Genomic DNA, 23,565 nt, shown 5'->3' with positions numbered 1-23,565 from the left:
ACTTGGACATCTAAAATAACCAGCTATACTTAGATATTTAAAATAACTGGCTATACTTAGACATCTAAAATACCTGGCTATACTTGGACATCTAAAATAACTGGCTATACTTAGACATCTAAAATAACCAGCTATACTTAGATATTTAAAATAACTGGCTATACTTAGACATCTAAAATACCTGGCTATACTTAGACATCTAAAATAAACAGCTATATTTAGACATTTAAAATAACTGGCTATACTTGGACATCTAAAATAAACAGCTATATTTAGACATTTAAAATAACTGGCTATACTTGGACATCTAAAATAACCAGCTATACTTAGATATTTAAAATAACTGGCTATACTTAGACATCTAAAATACCTGGCTATACTTGGACATCTAAAATAACTGGCTATACTTGGACATCTAAAATAACCAGCTATACTTAGATATTTAAAATAACTGGCTATACTTAGACATCTAAAATACCTGGCTATACTTGGACATCTAAAATAACTGGCTATACTTAGACATCTAAAATAACTGGCTATACTTGGACATTTAAAATAACTGGCTATACTTAGACATTTAAAATAACTGGCTATACTTAGACATCTAAAATAACTGGCTATACTTGGACATTTAAAATAACTGGCTATACTTAGACATTTAAAATAACTGGCTATACTTGGACATTTAAAATAACTGGCTATACTTAGACATCTAAAATAACTGGCTATACTTGGACATTTAAAATAACTGGCTATACTTGGACATCTAAAATAAACAGCTATACTTAGACATTTAAAATAACTGGCTATACTTGGACATCTAAAATAAACAGCTATACTTAGACATTTAAAATAACTGGCTATACTTGGACATCTAAAATAACTGGCTATACTTAGACATTTAAAATAACTGGCTATACTTGGACATCTAAAATAACTGGCTATACTTGGACAATGCACGGTGTGAAAGGGTTTTTCTTTCTATATACGGTATGTTTTATAATCATCTAGGGGTTATTTTGAAAATAAATTGGTGAACTTTGTATTTTGTATCAGATTCCCACTTTTTTCTCATATTCTCTTGTTGTCAATTATTGTTGAACCTTGTCCTGTCACAGTAAAATGGTGTGGTCCTGTTCCCTGCAGTGTGTTGCCATGACTGGCAGATGACATTGAGACACATCATGGTCTTTCGTCCTCAGAGACGGTGACGTCAGTGTCAACTTCTGAGAGAGACAGAGAGAGCAGTTGCCTCAGACCTTCCCTAAGTAATATCTGTGCACACAAGACCCAGATATGGTTTCCCAGGGTGGCGCCGAGACTCCCCAGACTGTGGATTTAATTAACAGTGTGAAATTAATTAATCAGTTGGGTGGCAGGTAAAGGGGACATCTCCATGGAACTGCTTTCACAACCCAGACAAGCATTCTATGTGTGCTGACAGCTATTCATTTGCAGCATGTTTTATAATAGTGTTTGATTATATATAGAGATACTGTGAAACGCCGAGGAGATTAAAAGCATCAAAATAACAGCTCCCCCCCCAAAAAATCAAAGTATGAACCTGTGTTTGATCTGTTCTATAAATTAATTACAAATTTCACTTCTGTATAATAATTTGGTGCAAATTAGATGGAAATTAGATAAAATATTCATTTTGTTATCTAGGGAATCTGCCTGGAGGGCTTTTTAGTCTTCAGTCTGGCTCAAAATGCTGTCCATATGGTAATTATGTACAGTAGTGTTGCAGGAGTATTGGTCTGATGCCTACTGGCAGGCAGAGAGAAGTCTGTCTGTGACAAACTGCTGCTAGGACCTGATGTGAGTGGAAGGCGATAATGAGGCTGTTGTAAGACTTAAGTATAGCACCTGCCCCAGGGGTGGCATATCTAAGCACTCAGCCTCTCATTGTTGCACGTGCCGCACAGGATTAAAAACACATTCACTTTCTTCTTCATAAACTTTGTCAGTACTCCCAGCAACGCTTTGGACAACTTGCGCTTTCATGTTGTAAGCCTCTTGATATTTGTGTGAATGAACTTCCTTCTAGCTTCACAGTTTGACATGTGAAGTCTTGATTTGTACCTTGAGATATCTATTGCTCTGCTAAAGTGCGTTTAGAAAATGAGTACAAAACCAATGGAAAGGTTCCTGCAAGCAGATTGGGAAAGCTTGAGAAACACCATTATATCCACTGAGTGTACAAGACATTAGACTGGCATAGACTGACCATGGCAGACTGACCAGGTGAATCCAGGAGAAAGCTATGATCCGTTATTGATGTCACTTGTTAAAGTCACTTCAATTTGTGTAAATGAAGGGGATGAGACCTGGTTAAATAAGGATGTTTAAGCCCTGAGACAATTGAGACATGGATTGTGTATGTGTGCCATTCAGAGGGTGAATGGACAAGACAAAATATTTATTAAGTGTCTTTGAACAGGGTATGGTAGTAGATGCCAGGCGCACCGGTTTGTGTCAAGAACTGCAACGCTGCAGGATTTTTCACGTTCAACAGTTTCGCGTGTGTGTTTCCCATGGCCAACCACCCAAGGGACATCCAGCCAACTTGACACAACTGCGGAAAGAATTGGAGTCAACATGGGCCGGGGGTGGGGGGGGGTGTTCCTAATGTTTTTTGTACTAACAAGGTACAAGTCCAGTAGGGGGACAGGAAGCAGGAAGTCCATTAGGGGGACAGGAAGCAGGAAGTGTCCATCCTTAGGGGTGGTAAACCTTTCTCAAATCAAGTCTATACAATCCCTCTGTCACACCCTGATCTGCTTCACATTTACATTACATTTACATTTAAGTCATTTAGCAGACGCTCTTATCCAGAGCGACTTACAAATTGGTGAATTCACCTTCTGACATCCAGTGGAACAGCCACTTTACAATAGTGCATCTAAATCATTAAGGGGGGGGTGGTGAGAAGGATTACTTATCTTATCCTAGGTATTCCTTGAAGAGGTGGGGTTTCAGGTGTCTCCGGAAGGTGTCTTGTGATTGTCTCCACATCCTCCAGGTGTCGCCCATCTTCTCCATTATCCCCTGTGTATTTATACCTGTGTTCTCTGTTTTGTCTGTTGCCAGTTTGTTTTGTTTCATCAAGCCTACCAGTGGTTTTCCCTCTGTTCTTGTCTCTCTATTGTTCCTGTTCTCTAGTTTTCCCGGTTTTGACCTTTTCGGCCTGCCCTGACCCTGAGCCTCCCTGCCGTCCGGTACCGTTGCCCCACCTGTCTGGATTATTGACCCCTGCCTGTCCTTGACCTGTCTTTTGCCTGTCACTGTTGGATGACTAAACTGTGGTTAATTCAACGTTGTCTGGATCTGGGTCTTACCTCAAACGTGATACCCTCACTCTCTGTATAATAAAGAAAACACACCTCTGTCATTGTGGCTTTCTCTGTAATCCGATCTAATATGGAAACTCTCACCAGACTTAACATCTCTCTTGTTGTCCCCAACAAAAAACAATCATACAGTCCTCTATAATAGTTTGATTACACCTACACTCCACCTACACACAGGTGTAGACATTTAAGAAAAACAAGTACACTATAGATGCAACCTCATTCAATAAACAGAGAGGTTGTTTATTATCTACGCAGAGTCACTTTGCCCCTACCTACATGTACATATTACCTCAATTACCTTGACTAACCTGTACCTCCGCACATAGACTCGGTACTGATACCCCCTGTATATAGCCTCAATTATTAACTTTTTTACTTCAGATTATTTAGATTTAAATATTTTCTTAACTCTATTTCTTGAACTGCATTGTTGGTTAAAGGCTTGTAAAGTAAGCATTTTACGGCAAGGTCGACACCTGTTGTATTCGGCGCATGTGACATACAATTTGATTTGATTAGATTAGACAGAGAGAGGCTGGCACCCAGGAGCACGGCAACATTTCATTAAATTGTGTTTTTTTTTTTGTTGGATGCGAGCAGATCTTGATAAGAAATATACAGTTTGAATGGACTGGAATTAACAAGGCAAGACTTCTTGTACAGAACCAGCAGGCATTTAATTAATAGGCATTTGGGCCTTGCATGCTAAAGCAGTGAGAGGGAAGGCTGCCACTACAGCCTAATGCAGGAAAACTTCAGAGAAACCTGCAAACAGCAGGGAGAGCCAGATCACTAGGCAGAGCTGCTAGTGGTCACTCAACCGTGGGATTAAAAAGCTTTTAATCCATGTACCAAAACCAGGCTCATTCTCACCATACCAGACAAAATAAAAGTAACGTCTAGATGCTGATGTTGCCATGGCAAAAAAATTAAGTCGTGTTAGGGCTCTTTTCTGAAAATACCACTAACAATGAAAGCATTTCAGTGCTCTCTCGTGGGTAAACATAATGAGCAGATGTAAAAGGTTTTCTGTGTACTGGGTTAGGTGCAAAACGGACTGTCACTACCATTTATTCTGTTCACGTCTGGATGTAATGGCAAGCATGCAATCAAATGCAGTGAATGCCTGCCAGAGTGGCTTGCGCTACTAATGTGTTAGACGCGACCACAACCCACTGGGCACAGACGTCAGTTCAACGTCTATTTCACGTTGGTTCAACGTAATTTCATCGAAAGGTAGAAAGCCATGTCCAACAGATAAACCAAAATATATTCACTGCTAATTCCCCGAAAGTGGAGAAGATTGATAATTAAGACCACATGTATCAAATAAAATTGTTACTCGGCTAAAGTGTCTACATTATACTACATTGCGGTATATAGGTGTCTGTGAATACCTGTGAATGAAAAACAGAGACATTTTGAGTTTGCGGTCTGGTGGTTTCACGTGGCTGCAGTCAAAACCCTGTCAGCCTGTCCTTGTTTTGATGGGCGATAAACAAAGTGCAGGCTGATGCAAGAAAAGCCTGGCACCCTCCGTCCCTGGGCTGCGGTGGACTCTGTGTCTAAGGTTTCCATTAACATGGGAGGGGAGGTTTGCTGTCTGGCTGCTGGGCACAGTGGGTCAGTGTTCACAGAGGCCTGTTTGTTCCCTGGCCTGAAGGGCTCCCTGGGTAAGCATGACTCCAGAGGGGAGACAACAACCAAAAAGGCCCCACTGTCTCAAACTGGGGCTGCTGCTCCTCCAACACATTCATCTCTTTCTCCGCTACAGCAGTACATTTCTCTTCTAAGGGGGTGAAAGAAAACTAGTTTCTTAGAACGCGGCCCGAGGATACCATAACTTCTGTTGTTCTGGGCAATGGATTTCTCTCAGGATAAATGCTTTTTTTTCCTTCTTTATTTTCTTGTGGTAGTATTTCCTGTCTTCTTCTCTGGCCGTCTATGGAGTCAGAATGTTTTCCCTCGTGTCGTTTCATTAACAGTGATATATCCACACTGTGCAAGGTTGACAGTAGCGGCCTTCAGTGTACAGGATCTGCTTCTCGGGTTGGTAGGGTAGCCTAGTGGTTAGAGCGTTGGACTAGTAACCAGAAGGTTGCAAGTTCAAACCCCTGAGCTGACAAGGTATAAATCTGTTGTTCTGCCCCTGAACAGGCAGTTAACCCATTGTTCCCAGGCCATCATTGAAAATAAGAATGTGTTCTTAACTGACTTGCCTGGTTAAATAAAGGTAAAATTTTAAAAACAAATTGACCTTCAATGACGTAAGTTCCGTATAGAGTAGATCTTTTACTAAAGTTCATATCATTCTGACATCCAATAGTGTCAAAATTATCAATGTATTATTTTATGGTAACCTCATATTCATACGCACTTTTCTGGCTGTGATTTCCATGAGATGAAATAGCCCAGGCTAATCTTGCTCCTTGGTGCTGTCAGGTCAGAGATTCAATAGTGTTCTGCAATCTGCAGTACGAGTATAGCTCCATTATTGAGGAGACTTTAAAATGGGAGCTATGTGACACACGGCGGGTTGATTTAGTTTAATGACCTTGGCAGTGACAGCACAGTGATGGAAATTGGACTCCCTCTGCAAATTTACATCACTTCAGGGTACTTGGGGCCTCTCTTAGAGGTTGCACTCCAGAACACGAGCCATCAGGAGGTCCTGGATATGTCATGCATGGCACCTTCCTTTAAGTGCATCTGCAGACGTGGGAGGGGGATTAATATTGTATAGCCTACGGAGGCGCAGGGGCACTGCAGATGTGATAAGCACCTCGGCCCCCCCACCCCTGAATAAAGAAGGAAAAAAAAAACAGGAAAGACCTCTGCACCAAGACAAGCATCTCTTTGTTTTCGTATTTACACTGCTACATGCTTTCAATGGGTGCTTTACAGACAAATCTGATGGAATTTCACTTCTGTTGCAATTTGACAGGCAGCGATCGTCCCGTGTGACATCGACTCGATCTCAGTGTGTTCCTTTTCAATTATATAAGAAGGTGACATATGGGTTTTAGATAGGCTGATCTGATTTCCTTTAATTTCCAGATGGGGAAACATTTAAGATGTATTCCAATCTTGGTTGCGGCGGGGAATTATTCTGGACGTTGTGATCACGTTATGTGGTTGCTTAACCTCCCTCCATGCCTTTCTCCTGTTGTTTCTACTGAAATGTCATTTTTACTCAAATGTCCTCGTGGTTGCCCTGACACCCATTTCACATTAGTTCACATCAACGAAGATGTCAACGTGCACAAATTACATTGCCTTCAACCTGGTGCTGAATTGTGATGGGAATTGTGGTAACCATTGCTGTCACATCAGTTTTAACTGCAGGGCCCCGTACTGCTGAGGAAACAGAACAGACATTGAATGGATAGATCGACATGAAAATCACTATGTACTGTACTAAGTACCAGGGGTAACATTACATCATAACCCTATCAGTCATAGAAACTGTACATTATCTTCATTTAGAATTTATACAGATCACTGTATTCATTGCCATGCATTCCATAAAATACAGCGCTGTGCAAAAAAAAAAAAAAGTATTGGTAGGCTTTGTTTACTGAAAAGATATGTTGAAAGGGGAAGAAAGAAACAAGCTATGTTTATTGTTTTTTTTTCAAGTATTGCCTGCTGAGAAGTACAGTATTGCCCGCAGAGAAGTATTGCCGCAGAGAAGTATTGCCGCAGAGAAGTATTGCCTCAGAGAAGTATTGCCTCAGAGAAGTATTGCCTCAGAGAAGTATTGCCCGCAGAGAAGTATTGCCTGCTGAGAAGTACAGTATTGCCTGCAGAGAAGTATTGCCTGCTGAGAAGTACAGTATTGCCGCAGAGAAGTATTGCCTCAGAGAAGTATTGCCTCAGAGAAGTATTGCCTCAGAGAAGTATTGCCTGCTGAGAAGTACAATATTGCCTGCTGAGAAGTACAGTATTGCCTGCTGAGAAGTACAGTATTGCCGCAGAGAAGTATTGCCGCAGAGAAGTATTGCCTCAGAGAAGTATTGCCTCAGAGAAGTATTGCCTCAGAGAAGTATTGCGCGCAGAGAAGTATTGCCTGCTGAGAAGTACAATATTGCCTGCAGAGAAGTATTGCCTGCAGAGAAGTATTGCCTGCTGAGAAGTATTGCCTCAGAGAAGTATTGCCAGCAGAGAAGTATTGCCTGCAGAGAAGTACAGTATTGCCAGCAGAGAAGTATTGCCTGCTGAGAAGGTATACGTGCTGTATATGTTAAACATCGCCTCAAGGGTCCAGGTGGAAATTTGTCTTAACTGGTGTTTTTCTTATTAAATCATGAGCTGTAGTCCCTGTTTCATCCTAACAAACATAACTCACCTGCCTCTATCTGGTATTCGCAACCAAATACAAAGTTATACAATATATATCTGCATATAAATGACATTGTTGCTTACAGAACATGACCTTTAAGACCTTTGGTGAATTAGGCTTGAGAAAGTGGGCGCGTAGTACTGACACAACCCCTAATATGCACGCCACCCACCAGCGACAAGGCAGAATATATCGGTAAGATACCTGGCAGGCTCTGTAGTTGTAGCCCAAGGGTTCGCATATCCTCTGGCAGTGGATGTAGCTGTGTCGACACTCTGAGCAGATAATCCCCTGGTGGTCTAGCATGGGGTCAAAGGTCACGGCACCCTCCTCTCCCCCCTGATCACGCTGTGGAGTGAGAGGGGAAATTGTTTATGTTTCTGCTCAATGTTTTCACGTGAACTTGATATACAGCACCTCGTTTCTTTTCAGTTTTCCAACAATCCTCTTTTAGGCATAGCCCACAGTTTCTAACGAGTTGAATCATCGCCCACGGTTTCTAACGAGTTGAATCATAGCCCACGGTTCTAATGAGTTGAATCATAGCCCACAGTTTCTAATGAGCTGAATCATAGCCCACAGTTTCTAACGAGTTGAATCATAGCACAAGGTTTCTAACGAGTTGAATCATAGCCCACGGTTTCTAACGAGTTGAATCATAGCCCACAGTTTCTAACGAGTTGAATCATAGCCCACAGATTCTAACGAGTTGAATCATCGCCCACGGTTTCTAATGAGCTGAATCATAGCCCACGGTTTCTAATGAGTTGAATCATAGCCCACAGTTCTAATGAGTTGAATCATAGCCCAAGGTTTCTAACGAGTTGAATCATAGCCCAAGGTACTAACGAGTTGAATCATAGCCCAAGGTTTCTAATGAGCTGAATCATAGCCCAAGGTTTCTAACAAGCTGAATCATAGCCCACGGTTCTAATGAGTTGAATCATAGCCCAAGGTGTCCAACGATTTCAATCATACCCCACGGTTCTAACGAGTTGAATCATAGCCCACAGTTCTAACAAGCTGAATCATAGCCCAAGGTTTCTAACGAGTTGAATCATAGCCCACGGTTCTAATGAGTTGAATCGTAGCCCACAGTTCTAACGAGCTGAATTATAGCCCAAGGTTCTAACAAGCTGAATCATAGCCCAAGTTTCTAACAAGCTGAATCATAGCCCAAGTTTCTAACAAGCTGAATCATAGCCCAAGTTTCTAACAAGCTGAATCATAGCCCACAGTTCTAACAAGCTGAATCATAGCCCACAGTTCTAACAAGCTGAATCATAGCCCACGGTTTCTAACAAGTTGAATCATAGCCCAAGGTTCTAATGAGTTGAATCATAGCCCAAGGTTTCTAACGAGTTGAATCATAGCCCAAGATACTAACGAGTTGAATCATAGTCCAAGGTTTCTAATGAGTTGAATCATAGCCCACGGTTTCTAACAAGTTGAATCATAGCCCAAGGTTCTAATGAGTTGAATCATAGCCCAAGGTTTCTAACGAGTTGAATCATAGCCCACGGTTCTAATGAGTTGAATCATAGCCCACGGTTTCTAATGAGCTGAATCATAGCCCACGGTTCTAACAAGCTGAATCATAGCCCACGGTTCTAATGAGTTGAATCATAGCCCACAGTTCTAACGAGCTGAATCATAGCCCAGGGTTCTAACGAGCTGTATCATAGCCCAAGGTACTAACGAGTTGAATCATAGCCCAAGGTTTCTAATGAGCTGAATCATAGCCCAAGGTTTCTAACAAGCTGAATCATAGCCCACAGTTCTAACAAGCTGAATCATAGCCCACAGTTCTAACAAGCTGAATCATAGCCCACAGCCGTAACGAGTTGAATCATAGCCCACAGTTCTAACGAGTTGAATCATAGCCCACAGTTCTAATGAGTTGAATCATAGCCCACAGTTCTAACAAGCTGAATCATAGCCCACAGTTCTAACAAGCTGAACCATAGCCCATAGCTCTAACGAGCTGAATCATAGCCCACAGATCTAACGAGTTGAATCATAGCCCACAGTTCTAACAAGCTGAATCATAGCCCACAGCTCTAACAAGCTGAATCATAGCCCACAGTTCTAACAAGCTGAATCATAGCCCACAGTTCTAACAAGCTGAATCATAGCCCACAGTTCTAACGAGCTGAATCATAGCCCACAGCTCTAACGAACTGAATCATAGCCCACAGCTCTAACGAGTTGAATCATAGCCCACAGTTCTAACGAGCTGAATCATAGCCCACAGCTCTAACGAGCTGAATCATAGCCCACAGCTCTAACGAGTTGAATCATAGCCCACAGCTTTAACGAGCTGAATCATAGCCCACGGTTCTAATGTGCCTTATTCAACGTGCAGTGGCTAAGGGGGTAATGAATTTTCACTTCAGTTTGTGAAACACATGGCCATGAACATGGGGTGTCTGTTATTACCTACTGCTAGTGACTTACTGCTGTCAATCTAACACCCACACACCCAATTACAACAAATTGTGTGATCATTGAATGTGGGTTTGCACAGATCACTTACTGTAGCACACAGACATCCAAACTCACCATTCAGTGAAGTACTATGTCTTACAAAGAAAACCAAGGGGGGCTAAAATCAAATCCAATCTTGAAGAAAACAACTCCTCTTTAAAGTATACAATATTCCCACTATTACATGGTAGGGTTTTCTGGGTTGTAGGTGGAGCCGGTGGTTTATGAGCCCACAGACTCCTCCTCCCCCCCCTCCTCCTCCTCCTCCTCCTCCCCCTTCTCCTCCTCCTCTTCCTCCTCCACCTCCCCCCCTCCTCCTCCTCCTCCTCCTCCAACCCCTTCTCCTCCTCCTCCTCCTCCTCTTCACCCTCCTCCTCCCCTCCTTCTCCTCCTCCTCCTCCCCCTCCTCCCCCTCCTCCTCCCACTCCTCCTCCTCCTCCTCCCCCATCTCCTCCCCCTCCTCCTCCCCCTCCCCCTCCTTCTCCCCCTCCTCCTCACTCCCTCCTCCTCCTCCTCCCCCTCCTCCTCCGTGGAGGTGCTATTCTCTGCATGACTTACTGTGTTCTTCTCCTCAGCAGCTGCCTCAAACTCCTTCATATCAAACTGACGCTTGGCTCTCTGTGTGTCTCTCGTTCTCCTCTCTCCATCTGTTCCAGGCAGCCACAGGAGGCATGGGTATTGGGTCAACAACCACTAGAACCCACACATGTCCTCCGAGCACAATTCTACATACACTCGGTCTCGCTCAGTCGTGCTGAATAATTGAATTAATTACAATGATATCAAGGATTCCTTGCATATTTCAAGATCATTATTATTTTTTGAATGTAAGACAGTAGGGGGCTTTTGTTTCAGTCTCCAAATACCTTGAGTGTGTTCAGGGTGTCTCACTAACTTTTGAAACACACATTGGAATGGTTAAAGCATTTAAATAATGCTTACAGCTCACTGACTGGTCTGTGTTTACTATTAGGTGGATGATCAGGACAGTTCTACTGTAAATGAGGATTCCCTGTTCTACAACACTCCCGTCACATCTCTATCACATCTCATTCTATAACAACTACAGGAAACTACTTTACATTCTATCACATCTCATTCTATAACAACTACAGGAAACTAGTTTACATTCTATCACATCTCATTCTATAATAACTATAGATAACTGCCAAAATAAAGGAAACACCAACATAACGTTTCTTAATAGGGCGTTGGGCCACCAGAACAGCTTCAATGCACCCTGCCATAGATTCTACAAGTGTCTAGAACTCTATTGGAGGGATGCGACATCACTTGTTGATAAGAAATTACATAATTTGGTGTTTTGTTGATGGTGGTGTAAAACGCAGTTTCAGTCGCCGCTCCAGAATCTCTATAATCTCAGTTACATGGATATCTCCATCACAATCTATAATCTCAGTTACATGGATATCTCCATCACAATCTATAATCTCAGTTACATGGATATCTCCATCACAATCTATAATCTCAGTTACATGGATATCTCCATCACAATCTATAATCTCAGTAACATGGATATCTATATCACAATCTATAATCTCAGTTATCTGAATACCTCTGTCACAATCTATAATCTCAGTTACCTGAATGTCTATATCAAAATCTATAATCTCAGTTACCTGAACATCTATATCACAATCTTTAATCTCAGTTACATGGATATCTCCATCACAATCTATAATCTCAGTTACATGGATATCTCCATCACAATCTATAATCTCAGTTACATGGATATCTATATCACAATCTATAATCTCAGTTACATGGATATCTCCATCACAATCTATAATCTCAGTTACATGGATATCTCCATCACAATCTATAATCTCAGTTACATGGATATCTCCATCACAATCTATAATCTCAGTTACATGGATATCATCACAATCTATAATCTCAGTTACATGGATATCTATATCACAATCTATAATCTCCATCACAATCTATAATCTCAGTTACATGGATATCTCCATCACAATCTATAATCTCAGTTACATGGATATCTCCATCACAATCTATAATCTCAGTTACATGGATATCTCCATCACAATCTATAATCTCAGTTACATGGATATCTATATCACAATCTATAATCTCAGTTATATCTCCAATCTATAATCTCAGTTAATCTATATCACAATCTATAATCTCAGTTACATGGATATCTCCATCACAATCTATAATCTCAGTTACATGGATATCTCCATCACAATCTATAATCTCAGTTACATGGATATCTCCATCACAATCTATAATCTCAGTTACATCTCCATCACAATCTATAATCTCTATAATCTCAGTTACATGGATATCTCCATCACAATCTATAATCTCAGTTCACTATAATCTCAGTTACCTGGATATCTCCATCACAATCTATAATCTCAGTTACATGGATAATCTCAGTTATCATCACAATCTATAATCTCAGTTACATGGATATCTCCATCACAATCTATAATCTCAGTTACATGGATATCTCCATCACAATCTATAATCTCAGTTACATGGATATCTCCATCACAATCTATAATCTCAGTTACATGGATATCTCCATCACAATCTATAATCTCAGTTACATAATCTCAGTTACATGGATATCTCCATCACAATCTATAATCTCAGTTACATGGATATCTCCATCACAATCTATAATCTCAGTTACATGGATATCTCCATCACAATCTATAATCTCAGTTATCTGAATACCTCTGTCACAATCTATAATCTCAGTTACCGGAATGTCTATATCAAAATCTATAATCTCAGTTACCTGAACATCTATATCACAATCTTTAATCTCAGTTACATTAATATTTATATCACAATCTATAATCTCAGTTAGCTGAATATCTCTATCACAATCTATAATCTTGTTATATAACAACTATATCTCTATCACATTCAAGAACAACAAACTCCTGTTCTACAGTACATCTCCTAACTTTGTGCTGGTTCTTATTCTATCACTGAGCCATGTGAATAGCAGTAGCCATGAGAGAGGGACCTTAGGATATGTGGGTTGGAGCCAGAAGACAGGCAGGTCTCCACAGAGGTCCAGGATCTTGGTGCTGAGGAAGCTGCTGTGCTTCAGGGGCCGGTCAGCAGCTACCCAGGTCAGAGACTTCTCGTCAAACTTCACTGGCATTATTTAGTCTTCCTGACTGGGCGAAATACACCTCATCAGGCCTTTACTCCTACATTATGTCCACAGGCTCATCAATTGGCATTAAAATGTCATTCCATTTCAAAATGAATTAGTTTCTGTAAAGCCCAATCGACTACTGGATTGGATTATTGACATGTCCTTGAGTATCTAGAACATAAGGGGGGGGGGGGTCTATTCTTTTGCATAAAGTTAGTCATATGTTCAGGTATAACATTATGTGTTAGTTATGTTTCGTAAAGCTCAAGGTACCAGGTCAAGCATCAATGACTCCTTGTTGAGTGTCTTGACCTCTTGCAATGCTTTGATTTGAGATTCAATATAATGCTTCTCCCCTCCAGACAACTGAATTCCTGTAATTCCCTGAAACAGGAGTCACACACTCACAACTTTGCTACACATGCCAACTCTCAGTTGAACTACTTCAAAGAGAAAATAAGGACAACTTCACAGTATGAATGTCATGAATCTCCAACGCCTCGTCATTTCTACTCACTCCCAGTTCGGAAGCTTCCCAGATTATAATTGTAATCGATTTCCATGGACCCCTCCTCCACCTTTCCATTGACACACAATTATCTTTTATTTTTTTTACAGTCACAAGGATATTCAAAGTAATTCATAATACATACAGTAAACACATCTAACTTGCCAGCTATCAACTACACATGGTCAAAACCCCTAGTTGTAGAACCCAAACTTTTACAATTACAATAGCTGGAGATAGGGCAGGAGACTTTCTAGCTCTAATATTCACTTCAAGGTCCTGCCATGACACAATACTTCAAACTGCCTCCCTCCTTGTGTTCTCCTGTGCAGCACTTAAAAGACCGTATGATGTGTAGTCCAATCACATAGCTGATTTGAATAGAATGTCTCAGAGGGAGGGCAGCAGGGCCTTGACATGGATCTATCCTGAGATGTTTTGCCCTACAGGTAAGCCCATTATTACATAAATAAATATTCAAGTATCTCTAATGAGACAGTCACCACCACCAGGCCTGAGTTACATGCCCAAAATATTCACATCAAAGCTATGTGATTCTAATGTGAAATTCAATAGGCTGGTATAGAAATAATGTCATTATTTAACAAATGTTTAATAAGATTCCGACCAGCAAATCCAAATGTAATTTCCAATGTCCAACACACCATCCACTGCCAGGCTAAATTAGATAGTTATTTTATGATGAATGATGGACATTATGCAGAGATTTGTTAACTAATATGTCATATTTTTAGATTTTCTACTGTGCTTGACACTGAAAACGGTGCAGAGACTGCAGCACACCACTTGGTCCCAGGGTACAGGTAGACCATCGAAAATCTCCCACCTGACGTTAAGGTAGATTTACCCGTCTAGTCTGCATTTTAAATGGTAAATGACATAATAAAATGACCCATATTGAGGCACATGAAGGATAAATAAAGTTTTACATTTTTGTCACTGACTTTCCAAAGGTTAAAAGCTCCAATGGATCCGCAAAGCATCAACACTGCCCCGACGACAAGAGCCGCAACCCCAAATCTCAAGAGACGACCAACAGCAACAGGAGGCTTTGCAGCCGACGAACTGTATGTCACGCCCTGATCTGTTTCACATGTTCTTGTGATTGTCTCCACACCCTCCAGGTGTCGCTTGTTTTCCACAGTGTATTTATCCCTGTGTTTCCTGTCTCTCTGTACCAGTTCATCTTGTATGTTTAGTCAACCAGCATGCTTTTCCTGTTCTCCTTTTCTATTCTCTTTTTATAGTCTTCCTGGTTCTGACCCCTGCCTGACTCTGGACTACGTTCCTGCCTGCCTGATCATCCTGCCTGCCCTGACCTTGACTCTGCCTGCCCTGACCTTGATTCTGCCTGCCCTTCGGTACCTATAGGACAAAATCTGGTTTTGACCGTTTTGCCTGTCCACGACCATTCTCTTGCTTACCCCTTTGGATTAATAAACTTGGTAAAACTCCAACCATCTGCCTCCTGGGTCTGCATCTGGGTCCTGCCTTGTGCCTTGATACTGTATGCCTTTAGAAAGGTCAGAATGCTAAGTGAGCAGCAATGCACACAGTCAATATCAAAGCGAAGCCCCAAGAGAAAATCAAACTCAAAATAATATAGTAGACTACAGCGCTCAGGAAAATGTATTGGAATTATTACATTTAGGCTACTTACAGGTGTCACAAACTGACTCAAAGCCCGTAACAAAAAGGGAGACAACATGGAGATAAGGAATAACAAAAATATATTTCATTACTGAAGTAACCTATATACAATAAACAATGGTGTATGTAGTCAGTAGTGTAAATGAGTGGTTGCATGCATAGATGTGATAATGAGAGGTGTTGAAAGGTGCCAAAGCAAACAAACAAAACGGCCACAAAAATGCCACAACCAACATCCAACCGTGTGTCTACATGGAGAGATGGCCGCCTCGCTTCGCCTTCCTAGGAAACTCCAGGTAATCGTAGGTTATTACATACAGTCGGGAGGAACTACTGAATATAAGAGCAACGTCAAATCACCATCATTACGACCAGGAATACGACTTTCCCGAAGCGGATCCTGTGTTTTGCCCACCACCCAGGACAATGGATCGGATCCCAGCCAGCGAACCAAAACAACGTCGCCGTAAAAGGGGCAAACGAAGTGGTCTTCTGGTTAGGCTCCGGAGACGGGCACCTCACACACCGCTCCCGAGCATACTACTCGCCAATGTCCAGTCTCTTGACAACAAGGTTGATGAAATCCGAGCAAGGGTAGCATTCCAGAGAGACATAAGAGACTGTAACATTCGATGTTGACCGCATTATCTACCAAGAGAATTCTCTTCGATTATAATCACAGCCGCATATATTCCCCCCCAAGCAGACACATTGACAGCCCTGAACAAACTTTATTTGACTCTATGTAAACTGGAAACCACATATCCTGAGGCTGCATTCGTTGTAGCTGGGGATTTTGACAAGGCTAATCTGAAAACAAGACTCCCTAAATTCTATCAGCATATTGATTGTGCTAATAGGGCTGGTAAAACCCTGGATCATTGCTATTCTAACTTCCGTGACGCATATAAGGCCCTCGCCCACCCTCCTTTCGGAAAATCTGACCACGACTCCATTTTGTTGCTTCCAGCCTATAGACAGAAACTAAAACAGGAAGCTCCCGTGCTCAGGTCTGTTCAATGCTGGTCTGACCAATCTAATTCCACGCTTCAAGATTGCTTCGATCACGTGGATTGGGATATGTTCCGCATTGCGTTAAACAATAACATTGACGAATACGCTGATTCGGTGAGCGAGTTAATTCGCAAGTGCATCAGCGATGTCGTACCCACAGCAACAATTAAAACATTCCCAAACCAGAAACCGTGGATTGATGGCAGCATTCGCGAAACTGAAAGTGCGAACCATTGCTTTTGACCAGGGCAAGGTAACGGGAAACATGACCGAATACAAACAGTGTAGCTATTCCTTCCGCAAGGCAATCAAAAAGTAGTGTCACAATTCAACGGCTCGGACACAAGAGGTATGTGGCAGGGTCTACAGTCAATCACGGATTACAAAAAGAAAACCAGCCCCGTCGCGGACCAGGATGTCTTGCTCCCAGACAGAATTAACAACTTCTTTGCTCGCTTTGAGGACAATACAGTGCCACTGACACGGCCCGCTACCAAAACCTGCGGACTCTCCTTCACTGCAGCCGACGTGAGTAAAATATTAAAACGTGTTATCCCTCGCATGGCTGCAGGGCCAGACGGCATTCCCAGCCGCATCCTCAGAGCATGGGCAGACCAGCTGGCTGGTGTGTTTACGGACATATTCAATCAATCCCTATCCCAGTCTGCTGTTCCCACACCATTGTTCCTGTTCCCAAGAAAGCTAAGGTAACTGAGCTAAACAACTACCGCCCCGTAGCACTCACTTCCATCATCATGAAGTGCTTTGAGAGACTAGTCAAGGACCATATCACCTCCACCCTAACACCCTACACCCACTCCTATTTGCTTACCGCCCCAATAGGTCCACAGACGATGCAATCACAACCACACTGCACACTGCCCTAACCCATCTGGACAAGTGGAATACCTATATGAGAATGCTGTTCATTGACGACAGCTCAGCGTTTAACACCATAGTACCCTCCAAACTCGTCATCAAGCTTGAGACCCTGGGTCTTGACCCCGCCCTGTGCAACTGGGTACTGGACTTCCTGACGGGCCGCCCCCAGGTGGTGAGGGTAGGTAGCAACATCTTGACCCACTGATCTTCAACACTGGGTTCCCACAAGGGTGCGTTCTGAGCCCTTTCCTGTACTCCCTGTTTACCCACGACTGCTTGGCCACGCACGCCTCCAACTCAATCATCAAGTTTGCAGACGACACTAGAGTGGTAGGCTTGATTACCAACAATGACGAGACGGCCTACAGGGAGGAGGTGAGGGCCCTCAGAGTGTGGTGTCAGGAAAATAACCTCACACTCAACGTCAACAAAAAAGGAGATGATCGTGGACTTCAGGAAACAGCAGAGGGAGCACCCCCCTATCCACATCGACGGGACAGTAGTGGAGAGGGTTTTAAGTTCCATCACATACACATCACGGACAAACTGAATTGGTCCACACACACAGACAGCATGGTGAAGAAGCGCAACAGCGCCTCTTCAACCTCAGAAGGCTAAAGAAATTTGGCTCGTCACCAAAAGCACTCACAAACTTTTACAAATGGACAATCGAGAGCATCCTGTCGGTGTGTATCGCCGCCTGGTACGGCAACTGCTCCGCCCACAACCGTAAGGCTCTCCAGAGGGTAGTGAGGTCTGCACAATGCATCACCGGGGGCAAACTACCTGCCCTCCAGGACACCTACACGAATGTCACAGGAAGGCCATAAAGATCATCATGCCTGTTCCCCCCGCTATCATCCAGAAGGCGAGGTCAGTACAGGTGCATCAAAGCAGGGACCGAGAGACTGAAAAATAGCTTCTATCTCAAGGTCATCAGACTGTTAAACAGCCACCATTAACATTGAGTGGCTGCTGCCAACATACTGGCTCAACTCCAGCCACTATAATAATGGAAAAATTATCACTAGCCACTTTAAACAATGCCACTTTCTATAATGTTTCCGTACCCTACATTACTCATCTCATATGTATATACTGTACCCTATACCATCTACTGCATCTTGCCATCTTTATGTAATAGATGTATCACTAGCCACTTTAAACAATGCCACTTTCTATAATGTTTACGTACCCTACATTACTCATCTCATATGTATATACTGTACTCTATACCATCTACTGCATCTTGCCATCTGTATGTAATAGATGTATCACTAGCCACTTTAAACAATGACACTTTTATATGTTTACATACCCTACATTACTCATCTTATATGTATATACTGTACTCAATACCATCTGCTGCATCTTGCCTATGCCGTTCTGTACCATCACTCATTCATATATCTGTATGTACATATTCGTTATCCCTTTACACTTGTATGTATAAGGTAGTTGTGAAATTGTTAGGTTAGATTACTTGTTGGTTATTACTGCATTGTCAGAACTAGAAGCACAAGCATTTCGCTACACTCACATTAACATCTGCTAACCATGTGTATGTGACAAATAAAATGTGATTTGATTTTGATTTGCCTTTGAGACAAGGATCAACACCGTACAGCCAACGTGTAGTGTTGGTCATTTAGCTTTTCTACGTTGCAACCTCTGTCGAAATCATGCCTTATTTAATTGGGATGAAGTTAAGCAACGTAATGTAACTTTAATGTAACTTAACGTTGCTATCAGGCATTATATTGCCTGTCGTAACCTACTGCATGAGCTGATTTCTCACTCAATGAAACTAAATGAATGTATGGAAGCACACTGTAGATTTAAGCGGCCTTTTTTTACATACAGAACAATCATTTGGTTTCAAATATTTATTTGTGCGACTTAGTGACAAAATTTACTACAAACATGTTCATATGTTGATATTGATTGTTTCCCACTTGACAAAGGGTCCTTTCAGCCTAAAGGTCCAATGGCCATGCTTTTAAACAGTAAAAGTTCAAACATGCTCTTCCAAATTTATAATACAATTGTAATTTACATTGAATCATTCTGAAAAAATATATTCTTCATTTATAAAATCTTGCATATGACACATTATACAATAAACAGTATACAGTATATGGGAACAAGCACACAAAACACTTACCGTAACACTAACATTGAAACAATAGGCTATACAGTATATAAAGATGCATATTACTCATTACATTAGCTTTGATTATTGTCCATTTCATTTAAGAGTGTCCATACTCCGGGAGGGATATCTCACCAGTCTCTAGTATCCTGGCTGGTGTTGGTGGACAAACCAGAATATAATCAAATTCTTGGTGCTGGACTTTTTCATAGACGCTTTGCAGACCGTTGGTCTTGGGTAGGTGAGCCTGTTGGTAGTAGGTGTCTCTTTGCAGGGTGTTCCGTGGCAACGAGGCTGTCTTGGAGAAGGTTGAGAGGTGTGGTCCGTGGGAGAGGCTGGTGTTGGGTCTAGAGGATGAGGGGCTCCAGCATCGGTCTGAGTGGCCTAGGATTTTACACTCACTGGTGCAGGCCCAGAGACCTGTGGAAACAACACAACAACCAAAACTGTTAGCCCTTGGTGAACCGTGCTGCATATGTTGGGGTATAATAGCCTGGATTTTATGAGACACCATTATCATTTACTATCTGACCATAAAGAGCTTGAGAACATCACAGAGGGTGATGCCTTTTATGGATTTTTTTAAATAATGTGTCATTAATGTGTCTAAAATCACATGAACATCCTGTGATTGATTAGTAGTGCTTACTGTTTATCGGTGGGGAGTCTTTTTTGTGTCCATCCCCACTGATGTCAGAGTCACTGTCATTAAAGTCACTGTCTCCTTTCCCACTGTCCTTCCCACTGAACTGAGGATCTCTGGCTGAGATGGTTGTGAATGAGTTGCCCTTCCATATGGTTATGGGTCGGAGGGTTTCTTTCCTATAGCCGGGCAGTGTTGAATAACCCTGTGAAGAGGCATACACAATACTCACACATAAAAGTTTTGATGGGGAAAAATACAACAAAACAGCCAATCCATACAGTGAGTCACAACGACTTACCTCTAATTTACTCTCCATTATCCTGTTGTCAAAGTCACACTCTTGTTCTTGTCTGCCATCACCTGGGGCTGTTTTTATTGTGTTGCTGGAGGCCAACAGTGCTTTCTCAGGAAAAGGGTGTACGTCAAACGCATTGCTTTTGCGGTTGGTGATCAATGAATCAATATGGCTGCTCTCCCCCTTCTCCACATGTTGTATGTCTACTTTGTCATTGCATCCCGCCTCTCTCTTCTCCTGTTTGTGTCGACTGCAGGTGGTAGTGATCAGGACGATGCCTAGCAAGAGGAGGGAGCAGCTCCCTGCTAAGGCAATGATAATGGCAATGGACATGTCCCATTCAAAGACTTCCTCGCTGTCATTTTGGACCATAGCAGGAACACTGGGAGGGGTGCCGTCGATGAGAGTGAGGTGTATAGTGGCTGTGGAGGTCAGAGAAGGTGTTCCATTGTCGTTGACAGCCACGAGGACTCTCAGTGTTTCAGACAGGTCGTCATTCAGCTCACAACTCACACGTAACTTCCCAGTAACCTTGTTAATTGAGAAACCCAAGTGTCCCCCCTCTGTGATATTGTAAGACAGCTGCGCGTTTATGCCTTCATCTGCATCCTTGGCCTTTATCTGGGTGACAACATAACCTGCAGGTGCATGTTTGGGCAGGAAAACCTCAGCAGATCCCTTATTAAGGACGGGCTCCATGATGGACGGAGAGTTGTCATTCTGATCAACTATTTTTAGATTGACGATGGCACTGCTCTGAAGCTGGGGTGAGCCCCCATCACTTGCCTGGACGTGTACCTCCAGATGTTTCATGACTTCATAGTTGAAGCTTCTCAGTGCATATATTGAACCAGAGATTGCATTTAGAGATACAAACGTGTTGACAGGTGATCCCATTATAACACTGTCTAATAGTCTGTATGTAATTTTGCCATTAGTTCCCAAGTCTGCATCTCTGGCCTCAACAGTTGTAATATATGCCCCTGGTGCATTATTTTCTACGACAGAAACTTCATAGACATGTTTAGTAAAGTGTGGGGCGTTGTCATTCTCGTCGCTTAGCCTTATGGTGTATTGTGTGATCTTTCTCAAGGGAGGTGACCCGAAATCTTCAGCCATCACAGTTAAATTGTACTCGCTTATCCTCTCCCTGTCCAGGGCTGCTGCGGTGACAATCATGTAGCTGTCCTCATATGCCTGTTTAAGTTTGAAATGGTCGTGCCCATATAAGATGCAATGGACCTGGCTGTTAACGCCCGAGTCCCTGTCCGCGGTGCTGATCAGCGCCACTAGGCTGTCCTTGTCTGCGGTCTCGCTGATATATGCGATGCCTGTTGAGATGGAGGTCATTGGCGTGATACTTATTTCTGGGACATTGTCATTAACGTCTTTGACATGAATTATTATTTTACAGATAGCGGGGATCGGGTTGGCTCCAAGATCAGTCGCCTGCACGTCTAACTCATATGTTTTTTTGGTCTCAAAATCCACTGGGTTCTTGAGCGTTAGGCGCCCGGATTTACTGTACACTTCGAAAAGTGCTCGGATCTCCGCAGAAACCTGTTTTCCGAATCCATAGACCACCTCTCCGTTTAAACCCTCATCTGGATCAACTGCATTTAAGTCCAATAAAACGAATCCAACCGGTGCGTCCTCGGGCAAAGTGACCGAGAAATTATTCTGGTCAAAAACAGGACGGTTGTCATTGAAGTCTGTCACTGTTATTGTTATTTTCGTTGAACCCGAGTTAAATGGGTTTCCTCCGTCGGTGGCAATAAGCTCCACCGCATAAGATGACTGAATCTCCCTGTCTAACTCTTTCATTAGCACCAACTCCGCATATTTAACCCCATCTGCTCTCAAAAGCACATCAATGGAAAAATGACTGTTGACAGAAATTTGATAGCTTTGGATGTAGTTTGATCCGACGTCTGCGTCCTCGGCTGGGTCCAAAGGAATACGGAATCCCACATCAGAATTTTCAGAGATCTCCACTGTAGATTCCTTGTTTGGAAACTCCGGAGAGTTATCATTAATGTCTTTTACCTCCACCTCGACATGAATCAAATTGTACCTCTCTTTTGAAAAACTGACAACATCAAAAGTGATGAGACACTGTAAAGTGTGCCTGCAGATTCTCTCTCTGTCAATCCTCTCCCCGACAGTAAGCTCCCCGTCGCTTTCTCTCACACTGATAAAAGAATTGTTGAATTGTTTCATCATTCTAAAATTATTCTTGGAGCTAAAAGAGCGACTCAAGGACATGTCCTTGGCCAGGTTTCCGATCACTGTTCCTGGACTTCCCTCCTCGTTGGTCTGGTATTTCAGAGTATTTCCCTCAGACTCAGTCAGGGAGACAAATAACATTTCTAGTGTTATGAATCCAAAAATCCAACGATGCCAACCTGTTAAAATGCCACGCATCATTTTCAAAGCCCGGAGGTTAGTTGGTTCGTTTAACAGAGCCAAGCCGCTTCACTTTTACAGATTAGATCACCTCAAAATGGTGAAAAAGCAACAACATCAGCTTCTCTGAACTGTGCTGAAAGTCAAGCAGGCGCGCTTGTTGCCTCCCGCTTTCCTTCCACACAGCTCCACATCCTGCCGTGGCGGAAGAGTTATAACCCACAGCTTCCATGCTAATGAGACGAAGTGTGACCAATCACACCGCTTTAGAATTAAAAATAGGCAGGCAGTATGAAAGACCTCTAAGCCTGTTTTCAATGTGCATAGAGCTCAAGCAGCAAAATAAAAAGATTTGGATTGCTTGGCGTCAAGTTTTGCACTGGCTTTGTATGCACAGGCATAGCTGGGAGAAGTAGGGTGCTGGTAGAAACTGGTAAAAAAAATGTCATACATTTCCAGTCAAACGTTTGGACACACATACTCATTATAGGGTTTTCTTTCTTTTTACTATTTTCTACATTGTACTATATGGAATCATGTAGTAACCAAAAAAAGTGTTAAACAACTCAAAATATATTTTATATTTAAGATTCTTCAAAGTAGCCACCCTATGCCTGGATGACAGCTTTACACACTCTTG

The 23,565-nt window shown here is 42.3% G+C and overlaps 1 protein-coding gene and 1 pseudogene across 1 annotated transcript; both read right to left on the bottom strand.

Moving 5' to 3' along the window:
* Positions 1-6,680: 6,680 nt before the first annotated feature.
* On the bottom strand, positions 6,681-15,066 carry LOC135518889 (leukocyte cell-derived chemotaxin 1-like; annotated as a pseudogene).
* A 4,241-nt stretch (positions 15,067-19,307) lies between these two features.
* Positions 19,308-23,101, bottom strand: LOC135521103 (protocadherin-8-like). Its single transcript, XM_064947043.1, has 3 exons — positions 20,523-23,101; positions 20,228-20,426; positions 19,308-19,998 (listed from the first exon to the last, which is right to left on the bottom strand). Exons 1-3 carry the CDS (start codon positions 22,944-22,946, stop codon positions 19,679-19,681), a joined length of 2,943 nt encoding a protein of 980 aa, XP_064803115.1. The 5' UTR covers positions 22,947-23,101; the 3' UTR covers positions 19,308-19,678.
* Between the last annotated feature and the right edge of the window lie 464 nt (positions 23,102-23,565).

Source organism: Oncorhynchus masou, chromosome 29 (genome assembly GCF_036934945.1).
Source record: "Oncorhynchus masou masou isolate Uvic2021 chromosome 29, UVic_Omas_1.1, whole genome shotgun sequence".
Lineage (NCBI taxonomy): Eukaryota > Metazoa > Chordata > Actinopteri > Salmoniformes > Salmonidae > Oncorhynchus > Oncorhynchus masou.
The sequence above is the reverse complement of the archived record's forward strand: the minus strand, read 5'-3'. Positions and strand labels throughout refer to the sequence as shown.